The following is a 12,360-nucleotide window of genomic DNA, read 5'->3' as shown; positions in this document are numbered from 1 at the left end:
TGTACTTTTTCCGGTTAGAATTCGAAGTGCAGATCCGTGCACACTTCTAACGGCTAATATTGCCCATAACACATTGCGCTGTGGACGAGGATTCGATTAGAACTACAAATACGAATAAAAAGTGTTTAAAAACTACAAACATGACGGACGTGCGAGGTACGACGGTTAAGATAAAGTGGCTTGAATGATTAATAAGCAGTGTCTAACCTGACAAAAAGATATTTATTAAATGTTATCCACATTATATTTCATCTGCAACAGCATTGTGAACTTTTATAACGATGTGTTTGGTCATTAACTTTTAAATGCATCATTATGCAAAGATGAGGAGAGTTCTCTGCATGAAAGACCCATGACTGGCAGATCAACGTGCGACTACATTTCTCTCCGAAACAGTAGGAAAATAAATTTAATTAAATGTGGAGGATTTTAACTGTGACATGATGATTGACACGGTAGTTTAAACAGTTACAGGTTGAGTAACTAAGCAACAGAACGTCCGTTAAAGACGCAGTTATGACGAGGTAGTATGTCCCAAAACTTGCATACTCTTCTACTACACACTCAAAAGTATGTACTTTTTCTTTACAAAAAGAGTACATACTTTTAGGACGTAGTATAAGTAGGCGAATTGGGACGCAGCAAGTGTTTCGAATCTGCTGTTCGGAGCGCCAAAGTCACGTGATTTCAGCCGTTGGCAGTTTGACACGCGATCTGAATCATGATTCGATACACTGATTCATTTATGCTCCGAATCTTCCTGAAGCAGTGTTTTGAAATCGGCCATCACTAAAGAAGTCGTTATTTTGTTTTTTTGGCTCACCAAAAATATTCTCGTCACTTTATAATATTAATATTGAACCACTGTACTCACATGAACCAATTTAAATATGTTTTTAGTACCTTTATGGATTTTGAAAGAGGAAATGTAATTGCTCCGAATGAAGGCCTCACGGAGCCATCGGATTTCAACTAAAATATCTTAATTTGTGTTCCGAAGATTAACGAAGATTTTACGGGTGTGGAACGACATCAGGGTAAGTAATAAATGACATTATTTTCATTTTTGGGTGAACTAACCCTTTAAGCTCGATTAACAAATATTAGAAAAAAATAAACATTTACAAGTAATTCAAGTGTAATCGACCAGTCTCTGTTGTCCTGTTTCCACCGCTGGATCTCGTGCCAGAGATGGCTCGCGTTCTGCAGGGAAACTGATAACTTTAGACCGCCGCCTGTGTTTTACTCGTAGCTGTGACTGGTTCCATAACCTGTCCATAAATAATCAGTGTACAATTCTGAGCACATATTTTAACATCCTAAGTATTTATATTCTGTATCTTTTTAATAAAATCATAAAATTTTATGCAAGGCATCAGGTGTTTACATCACACCAAAAGACCGATGCAACACTCGTTTAGGTGACTCACATCGCGCCCCTGTATATTGCTTTGCTCAACCCAGAAAAAAAAAAATAAAAAAAACTCAAGATTTGTTTTAGAGTGCACAGGCAATTCATTTATATACTTAAAGCTTTCAGTCAAACTATCTCTTAATGCAATTTGATAAGTTTAATGAGCCAGGATTTCATAAAGGAGTAAATAGGCATGCAAGCCAATCAAATGCACACAACTCAAAAACGACAAACCAATTGTGGCCCAATTAGGCACTATTCAAGAGTAACAATTCCTTAAATATATTATATTTTATATTCCTCATTGCTGTTTGAATCGATTGCAATGCACAGAAAAATCTTTAAACTACTGATAAATATATGCATATGATGTACAAAAATGTGCAACACAGTGATTTTATTTTAAATAATTTATTGTTCTTTTAATAACTCCCATTAATATAGTTAATAATAAATTAATGATTCAATTCATTCTAATGCCATGACCATCACAAACAATTATTTTGGTCACACTTTATATTGTGTGTTTAATGTTATGCACTTACATAAAATTTAAAGCATGTGACAAAGTGCACTTATTGTAATGTTCATGAATATCATATGTGAATCTTGAAAGACTTTTTACAGAATGCCAGTTTTAAATGCATATTTCAAAATAAATGTAACCCATTTAAATTTTAAGCTAAGTACAGAGTAGTTAAAAAATAGTATGAAGTAAGACTGTTATTTTATGTACAGCTTCCATGCGGAACATCTCTGATTGCAATTTAGCATTAATAATTGATGTGTTTAATCAGTCAAGTTGTCATATAGAGTGGTAAAAGACATGTATGTAAAACAGACTGCACACAACTCAAAACGGAAAGAAATTAAACAAACCATGGCCTTAGTAAGCACTACTTAGGGGCAATATTGCTTTTTCAGGATTAACTATGAAGTCAATAACTGCTCTTTACTCCAGCCATTTCTTCTGCTCCTCGCTGAATTTTCTAGCCCATTTTTGCGTTAACTCTAAATAAACTGTAGGTTTATGAGGAAGGTAGTTAAGATACACAGTTTTACCCCATGTCTTGGGGACGGCCTTTTCGATTTGCGTTCCTTCATGCCATTCATTGAATGAAGTTATAGAGATGATCTGTGGCCTTGCCTCCACGGCCGCATTAAAAGCATTCTCGTAATACTTCCCATTAATGCGGTTCCTTGTATTCTGGGAGTTCCAAGGCCTAATGCTAGTGTCGATATAACCTGGCCCTATACTTGGAATGAATAACAAGTCATTATAATCACAGAAGGTTTTGATTGATCTCCAGTTGTGATGTGAGGAACCATACGTAAAGCCATTGGTCGCAAAATACGTGTAGAGTCCATCAAATCCGGCAGCCTGTATGTCCTTCTTATGCTTTTCTTCCACAAGAAGAGCAATGAAGATGCCATCATACGGTGTCCCTCTGATGGTCGATAAACCATTCGGCTGAAGCAGTTGTGCCCAAACATCTGGAGTTTGTAAGTAGGAGTCATATATATAATACAGTGGAAGAAATTTGCCAGTGCTTGTTTTGTATCTATAAAAAGCAGGATGGTTTCCATACCTGTAAAATGTAATATATAAGTGTTATTAAAAACAAATCTGTACATGATTTCTCAGTGATCATTCATCACTGAGAATAACAACAGATTATTTTGATTAACTACAGAATAATTAGAGACTAATATCACTGCTTTTCTTATTTTAAAGTCCACATGAAATGGGGGTTGCGATAGTCTTTTCTTATTGTGATGTATATCTGAGTGAAATGGCTTCTTGAAGAAGAAAAATGGGAATGGGACTGGGATTTTGTCCATCGGGAATTGATTGGGCCACTGGATGTTGTGGTTTGCTATAGAGGGCATTAGCGCATGCCCCCTTTTTCAGCAGCGCTGTTTTTTTTTTTTTTAAATTCATTTTTCTCATAGGGATTTTAAAATAGTCTTTGTTAAAGAGTTATAAGCCCTGATCCAAGCCAATCAGCTACGAGCTGAACCACAACATTACAAACTTTGATTTGAGGCAAAAAAGTTTTTGAAAATCAGACAAAAAAGACAAAGGTACAAGACTATGTACTTAACAGCTTTAGTGAGGGAAAGAACTACAATCCCATGAAGCATTGCGAACAGCAGAATCTAATTAAAAATGATGGAAAATATATAAAACTACTTTACAAATGTTGATCATACAGTATCTCACAGAAGTGAGTACACCCCTCACATTTTTGTAAATATTTTATTATATCTTTTAATGTGACAGCACTGAAGAAATTACACTTTGCTACAATGTAAAGTAGTGAGTGTACAGCTTGTATAACAGAGTAAATTTGCTGTCCCCTCAAAATAACTCAACACACAGCTATTAAAGGGTTAGTTCACCCAAAAATGAAAATTATGTCATTAATGACTCACCCTCATGTCGTTCCAAACCCGTAAGACCTCCGTTCATCTTCGGAAACACAGTTTAAGATATTTTAGATTTAGTCCGAGAGCTTTCTGTCCCTCCATTGAAAATGTATGTACGGTAGACTGTCCATGTCCAGAAAGGTAATAAAAACATCATCAAAGTAGTCCATGTGACATCAGAGGTTCAGTTAGGGTTTGTTGAAGCATCGAAAATACATTTTGGTCCAAAAATAACAAAAACTATGACTTAATTCAGCATTGTCTTCTCTTCCGGAATCCTTTCCATTGAATTGATTCCATTGAATTGATTCCATTGAATCCTTTCATCTGTCGGCGTTGGTAATGCACTTTTACGTCAACGTGGTTGTTTTTGAGGATTAGGAGATCCGCGACATGCGCACTTACGCACCATTTTAAAAAATATAGCAATACCAAAATACAAACAATGTAGAATAGCTTGAATACAGCATGCGTCTCCCTCAGACTGTAAACGAAGCTCGGGCGCACCGGATAACACGTCAGCAGCGTCACTGCGGAGTCGTGAACCACACTCCGGAGCAGAAGGGGGCGGTAATGCACCAATCCGCTTGTTAAGTCGTGACGTAAAGAACGCCGTTTCCGGGTCCAAGCCTCGACTCGTTTCACTCTTGAGAATGCCATCGACGGCCGTTTATGAGCGCTATTTATTCATATTAAACATCAATCATTTTAAAAAGTTAAACATTTTAAATACTTACAGTCTACACAACAGTCTCCGTGCTTGCAGCGTCAAAGTTATTAATATTTTAATGATTTATAAAAGATGAATCATTGTCTGGCCATCTGGAATTTTGATATGGAGATAAAGGTTGTAGTTATATATTTTTTGTAGTATTACACCACATTGTGAATGTATATTAGCACCATTTGTTGTTTTCTTGTGGTATGAGATAGAGCGTTAGGACCCGGAAGTGCTGCCGCGTGACGTCAGACTTAACAACTGGATAAGCTGGAAGCCTAATCGGCATAAAACAGGAAAGAAGAAGAAGCGGAGTCGTGAACGCGGATTGACAACAGACCCGGAAGAGAATACAATGCTGAATAAAGTCGTAGTTTTTGTTATTTTTGGACCAAAATGTATTGTCGATGCTTCAAAATGTTGTGGATGTCCTAATCACCAAAAACAACCACAGCCACGTATGTGATGCTTTGATGATGTTTTTATTACCTTTCTGGACATGGACAGTCTACGGCACATACATTTTCAATGGAGGGACAGAAAGCTCTTGAACTAAATCTAAAATATCTTAAACTGTGTTCCGAAAATGAACGAAGGTCTTACGGGTGTGGAAAGACATGAGGGTGAGTCATTAATGACATAATTTTCATTTTTGGGTGAACTAAGCCTTTAATGTCTAAACCGCTGGCCACAAAAGTGAGTAAACCCTTAAATGAAAATGTCCAAATTGGGCCCAATTAGCCATTTTCTCTCCCCGGTGTCATGTGACTCGTTAGTGTTACAAGGTCTCAGGTGTGAATGGGGAGCAGGCGTGTTAAATTTGGTGTCAGATGGTGTCAAGCGTGTGTGGCGGCAACCAGGTGAGGAGTACAAAGACAAGTGTGTCTTGCCTACAGTCAAGCATGGTGGTGGGAGTGTCATGGTCTGGGGCTGCATGAGGGCTGCCGGCACTGGGGAGCTACAGTTCATTGAGGGAACCATGAATGAGCAGAGCATGATCCCCTCCCTTCAGAGACTGGGCCGCAGGGCAGTATTCCAACATGATAACGACCCCAAACACACCTTCATGACAACCACTGCCTTTGCTCAAGAAGCTGAGGGTAAAGGTGATGGACTGGCCAAGCATGTCTCCAGACCTAAACCCTATTGAGCATCTGTGGGGCATCCTCAAACAGAAGGTGGAGGAGCGCAAGGTCTCTAACATCCACCAGCTCCGTGTTGTCGTCATGGAGGAGTGGAATAGGACTCCAGTGGCAACCAGTGAAGCTCTGGTGAACTCCATGTCCAAGAGGGTTAAGGCAGTGCTGGAAAATATTGGTGGCCACACAAAATATTGACACTTTGGGACCAATTTGGACATTTTCACTTAGGGGTGTACTCACTTTTGTGGCCAGCGGTTTAGACATTAATGGCTGTGTGTTGAGTTTTTTTGACGGGACAGAAAATTTACACTGTTATACAAGCTGTACACTCACTACTTTACATTGTAGCAAAGTGTAATTTCTTCAGTGTTGTTACATGAAAAGAAATAATAAAATAATAATAACAAAAATGTGAGGGGTGTACTCACTTACTCAGATACTGTATGTATAAAAACATTATATTTTAAAGGGTTAGTTCACCCAAAAATGAAAATTCTGTCATTTATTACTCACCCTCATGTCATTCTACAACCGTAAGTTTATCTTCGGAAGACAAATTAAGATATTTTTGATGAAATCCAATGGCTCAGCGAGGCCTGCATCGCAAGCAATGGTACTTCCCCTCTCAAGATCCATAAAGGTAGATTTCATTAAAAAGATCTTCATTTGTATTCCAAAGTTGAACAAAGGCATTACAGGTTTGGAACGACATGAGGGAGAGGAATTAATGACACAGTTTTAATTTCTGGGTGATCTAACCCTTTAATTAAATGAATAGCGAGAGCTGTATGAAAGACATCAAACGTACCTCTCTGTAATATATTTAATATTTTCACGCATATTCACATCATCTCGTCCTTTGTATGGTTCAATATGAAAAACAACCTGTTAGGGACAAAAAAAAAATGCATGAGACACAACATCAAAAGCAAGATTATGAATTTCAAACCTTCATCTGTATCTACAGCACCTTTAACTGATATTTGTCAGCTGCATCCAGAATCAAAGGCAGCAAGTTATCAATTTCTTCACCATTGTCGTCCTTCATGCTACGTGGATACCACGAAATTGCTAGAACACCTGAAGAAAAGCATATTCAGTAGATGGATGGAGCAACTATAAATAAGTAATCATAATGTGTGTTTCAAAGAGGCTTCTCACCAACAGCAGCTGTTCGGAGCTGTCGCATGTGTTCCTCTAAAACCGTCGGATCTCTGGAGCTGTACGGACCCAGTGCAGGGTAGAAATTTGCCCCGATGTCATCAGGAGGCTGGTGTTGTCCTGTGGGATAACCTGAGGCCACTTTGGTGTCCCAGTGAAGTAAGAGTTGATGATTCCAGTGAACATACTTTCCATCAAACTGAGGGTTCCCATACCACACATAATAGAAAGCGTGCACATTGTAATTTGGTTCAGGGAAATCTTGCATTTTGTTCTTCAGGCTATCAGCTTTCTCCGCTTGTATCATCTGCGCAGGTTTCCCGGTTACAACAACCTTGGTATTTTTTTCCACTTCTCTTGGAGGTTCAATAAGTCTTAGTGCAAACTGACTGCCAATATTGTTATCCTCAGGGCTCAGAGACTTTAAGATGACTGTTATAATAAACACAACCAATGCTAAAGCAATAAGTGCAAAACATGATTTCTGCCTAAACCGTGCCATTACCCTGGAGGATGGTTAAAGTCCATTCCACCGAAGATGTTCAGTCAATGGAGGAACAAATATGTTTCAAAAAACTATCAAGGTTCCTTCTTCATCTTTAAGCTTTTGCTGGAATAGCTGTAAAAAAATTAATCAAATTGAATTAAATAAATAAATAAACCCACTAAATAAATAGTTTTTTTTATTTATTTATTTAGAGAGTTAAATAACTAATAACTATATAACTATAACTATATAATAACTAAATAACTATAAATAAATAAATAAAATAATTATATTACTACTAATAATAATAAATAAACATGTTTAAATGAAACTCAGTCTGTAATGAGGCAGTAGGTCATATCAAGGCATCTTGTACACTCAAATTGCACAACTTAATTTGATTTTACAAATCATTAACTTTTTAACCTATGCTCCGTTTTATACAGAGTATGCATGCAGTAAGATAGAAGGGCAATCTTTCTTCTATCAATTTATAGCTTATTCCTACATTGACTTGAGCATTTGTGAATGTATTAATTTAAACACACTACAGGCAATATTAGTATGCTGAAAATGCATGGACATTATTGCTTTTAAATGACATGGCATCCAAAATAACAAATGAATTAAAGCGTGGATATTATTGCATTTAATTGGTTAACCTATCAAAAGAATAAACATAACACGGTTTCCATGATTAAAAAAAAAAATCGACAAATTTTTAGTTGCAAATCTTTCATATTTTTAGACCTAAAATGAACACTAAGGGTGAACAAAAAATATAAAAGAAAACAGATGCATTGTACAGTTATTTAACACTGAAACATGTGTAATTGAGACTGAAACACACATTGTTACAAAGCGTCATACCTCTCTTGACAGACATCAAGTGACAAACCTTGTGTACAGAAAATATCTTACACTTTAATCTAATACGGAAGTATCAGTGAACAGTATTTTCTTCTGTCCTGTTTATTCGGCAGTTTTAGAGATACGTGAGTTTTACTGCAATCTACTGGACGGGAGGCGAATATAAGACTCCTACTATGGAGAAGGCTGAATTCATGAATAATAATTAGCTAGCGTTTACGTTCCTTGGCGAAAAGCCAATCACGGAGCCTGATTAATATTCATGAGCTAAGCCTTCTCCATAGTAACATTAGTAAATGCGTTGGCTGGAGAGCGGTGAAAGTCAAGCCGGATTGCCATGGCAGCTGTCAGGCGGCGGTTGATAGTATCAGTCGTCTCATTCACTCGTTGTCTGTTTCAGTTTGGATCAGCGAAGTTCAGATTTCCTTTCCTCTGCTGTGTTTTGCATTTTCCATGACAACAAAATGAAAATGTGCGAAATGTCCTTTGGCAACTTAAATGTAATGTGCGACGTACTAAATAATAGGGTGTATATATATTTTAAAAAATGAATATAACATTAGCGTGTTGTGGTTTCAGACCTAAACAGAAGATTTTTTAAATTATTAATTAAACTTCGACAGGTCGATATTTTGGTTTGAAATTTCGAGCTAATCACATTTTCAGTCGTAGCCACGAGGGGGCGCTGTTTGCATTAAAATAAAGTGGGTAGACTGGAATAACAGCAAGGCATGTTTGTTCAGTTATCTGAATGTTTGCTTGAACGTTTATTGTTCATAACGTACACTGCATCATAATGTGCAAATACATTATGAATTTCTACAATATTGCATCAGTAAAATAAAATTTTGCTAACAATTAAAAAGATAAAGGTCTGGGTCTGCACACCTCAAATCAATTCAAACACAATGTCCATTTTTAAATCTAGCTTATTGGATGTAGATGTATGTGTATGTATATATATATATATATATATATATATATATATATATATATATATATATATATATATATATATTCATTTTTGGGTGAACTAACTCTTTAAATGTAGGGATTATGTGGGTCATTGACGAATAAGGTTTTTAAAAGTGTAAAAAAAAAACATAATGGAGATATAATTAATTTTGAAGTTTTATTAAGTGTTAACAATGAGATTATGTGGTTTTTATAATCAGTTAACACCGCTTTTGTCATTTTTTACAAGACGGATCAAATTTGTCACCAAAAAAGTAATTCGGTTAGATCAAAATTTCGGTTTTAACGAATGACACTTTTGGTTATACCAAATGACAATAGTTGCGTCCCAAATGACACACTATACACTATGCACTTATGCACTATGTACTCATCCATGTAGTGCGTGAATTCTATAAGGTTATTTTGTCATTTAACATCGGTGTCTGATCTCCCCTCCCCCTCCACCGCGTTATTAAAGCTGCGACAGTTGAGTGCATGAAGTGTCCAACATTCCACACTTTGTTTTTTCCGTTAATTTAGTGCATCATCCGGGTATTTAAAGTGTACTTTTTGTTTTTGGAATTTTCAGTGTGAATGCACTACTTGCACTATTTATACTTAAAAACGTCATAGAATAGTGCATAAGTACACAAATTGGGACGCACCTGATATTTTCAAACAATGCTAACAGGCTGATATCTAGCTAGCAAAAGGACAATCAAACATTTTATATTTAGTACAAGTTTTTAAAATATTACAACATTTTCCTTGTTTTATAGCGGTTTGACCTGATGTTTTCGGGAAATGCGTATGAGCAAGTGAAAACATTAATTTTTCAAATAGTTAAGAGAGAGTTACGGTCCGGAAGTTGAAGTCGGCCGCGTGCCGCCATCTTGTAGCAGAACTTCACTTGCGTTAGCATCCCATTGACTCCCATTCATTTTGGCATCACTTTGACAGCGAATAACTTTACATCTGAGGCGTTTAAAGACTCCATTTGTCCATTATTTATTTCTAAAGATACACAACAATGTATAAAGGGCTCCATTACCTTCTATGTTACATTATGGCCCCGTAGAAACAGTTTTTGTAAAAATAGGCTAACGATTGCGTCATAACCACTCGACTCTCTGTCGCACAGTACAGAAATTACCGTACAGACAGGAGGAGAAGCTCGCAGGCAATAGTATGCATTATCTTAATATGGCGTACTGGCGTTACATTTTAAAATACTATACAAACTAATTAATCAGAATAATTACTCCTGCTCACTCATGCCAAAGAACTCCCCGCTCAAGCTCGCCGTCTCTGCAAGATTAACGATGGCAGTTTGCACGCACAGCTACTAGAATATTTACATCTGTCAGACAGGTTGCGGACGTCATCAAGCTTAGTTTGAGTCTGTGCGTCAGAAACGGAAGTGCTAAAAATCGCTAAAAATGGGCTTCACTTGTCTCAATTGAGTTCCAATGGGGTCGCTGTGTCCATTTCTATTACTGTCTATGCTTCAGAGTGAAAGCAATCATGGCCGCCATATTGAAGGGTCGTTCCAAACCGAAGTGCTCAAAACTTCAAAGGGCCCTTCAGAATGAAGGGTACAACTGATGATGGACACTTCGGGCCCCTGTGATCCTGTGCACAGTGAAGTTGTTTGGAGTCACAGAATGGGAACTGGAGGCTCGTAGTTCGATTTACCTATAAATGTATGTATAGTATTTTTCTATGCTGTAATATTTATACAAGTTAGATTATTATGGTCAAAACGACATTGTATTTTACAGCTCCCTTTATCAGTCCATTTAAATGTATCAAATACATAGACACAATATACAATATGGTGCCATAAACCAAAAACAAATAAATAAATAAACTAACATTAAACAAAAGGCGCAGCAGCTTGCACAATGCACTCATCGTTCAGAGCGTTTTTTGGGAGGTCAACCAGCGTACAAAATGTGTGACGAAGGCGTCTTGTTAAGATGACGCAGAGTGCATTTCAAAAAGTTTTTTTGACCCCTACACCCTTCATCCCTTCAAAGCTCTCACTCCGGAGGGAAAACCCTTTCAAGGCATTAAGGCATAGGGATGAGACCTTCCGAATGGAACGCAGAGTGGCCCTGCGTCTCAATCAGCTCCCTAGGTCGTGAATCAGTATATAATGAAAGTGAATGTGGCTGATACCCTGATCAGTGCCCTGACTACTGAACTAGGGAGCTGATTGAGACACACGGTTAGTTACTTTGCTTCACGACCATGTGGTCCTTTACAGGTGTCTGAATGATGTTACATCCTGTCACAAGATACTGACCATATGACTTGATCCAAAATAGTCCCTTTATATTGGTTACTCTGAATGACATCAATGAAATTCATTTTTTCAGGACATTCTTTGTCACAACAAAGCAACGATTTCTACACATAATTTTAATACTATTTTGCACTGTTTATATATACTATAATGTGTATATACATATATATATACTATTTATTGAACAACATTATTTCAATATATAGGATGTAAGTTAAATATAGCCTTAATATTAAATTATTAAATTTAACATAGCCAAATTTAATTTGCTCAGAAACAAATAATGGATTAATAAGACAACATATTGCCCATTTTAGGTGCCCACAATGAATTATATCTCATGTTTAACCACTATAGGAGCCAGCGGAAAATCCCCGAAGCACTGGCCGAAATGAAGCGGTTCTCGGCGGTTACACGAGCACTGAACGGCCGCTGAGCTCGCATCTCCAAAAACGTCTAAACAAATTGTACATTAGGCGCTATGATTAAATATGAGTCATATATCTCAGGTCTAAACAACTACATTCTGAAAAAAAAATACAGTTTGTGGTACAACAAGTGGTAGTAGTAGTATTTTTAAAAAAATACGGTGGATTTGCTCGGCCGCCATGACAGTCGCTTCAAGCGGAGTGATTGTGAAAAGGTGAGAGTGCTGTTATCGCTAGAATATCGCACGGCTCTCAGCCAATCAAATTTGAGAACCAGAAAGAACTGCTGTATAAATAAATATATATACACACACTAACATCAATACTGAGTTGCTGCAGCTGTAATCACAATCCCTGGTGTTTGAAATGACGAGTGACTCAAACAAAGCTAGAAAGCAATCATTTCCCAAGTGCACCATGAACACTGACAGGTTCACTGATGCTT

General features: G+C 37.1%; 1 protein-coding gene across 1 annotated transcript; it reads right to left on the bottom strand.

Annotated features, from left to right (window-relative positions):
• Positions 1 to 1,584: 1,584 nt before the first annotated feature.
• On the bottom strand, positions 1,585 to 8,341 carry manea (mannosidase, endo-alpha). Its single transcript, XM_067367510.1, has 5 exons — positions 8,223 to 8,341; positions 6,866 to 7,484; positions 6,675 to 6,784; positions 6,513 to 6,589; positions 1,585 to 3,003 (listed from the first exon to the last, which is right to left on the bottom strand). The coding sequence occupies exons 2-5, from the start codon at positions 7,365 to 7,367 to the stop codon at positions 2,367 to 2,369; spliced, it is 1,326 nt and encodes a 441-aa protein (XP_067223611.1). The 5' UTR covers positions 7,368 to 7,484; positions 8,223 to 8,341; the 3' UTR covers positions 1,585 to 2,366.
• Between the last annotated feature and the right edge of the window lie 4,019 nt (positions 8,342 to 12,360).

Source organism: Chanodichthys erythropterus, chromosome 18 (assembly GCF_024489055.1).
Source record: "Chanodichthys erythropterus isolate Z2021 chromosome 18, ASM2448905v1, whole genome shotgun sequence".
NCBI lineage: Eukaryota > Metazoa > Chordata > Actinopteri > Cypriniformes > Xenocyprididae > Chanodichthys > Chanodichthys erythropterus.
Note: the sequence above shows the minus strand (reverse complement) of the source record. Positions and strands in the feature narration are given on the sequence as shown.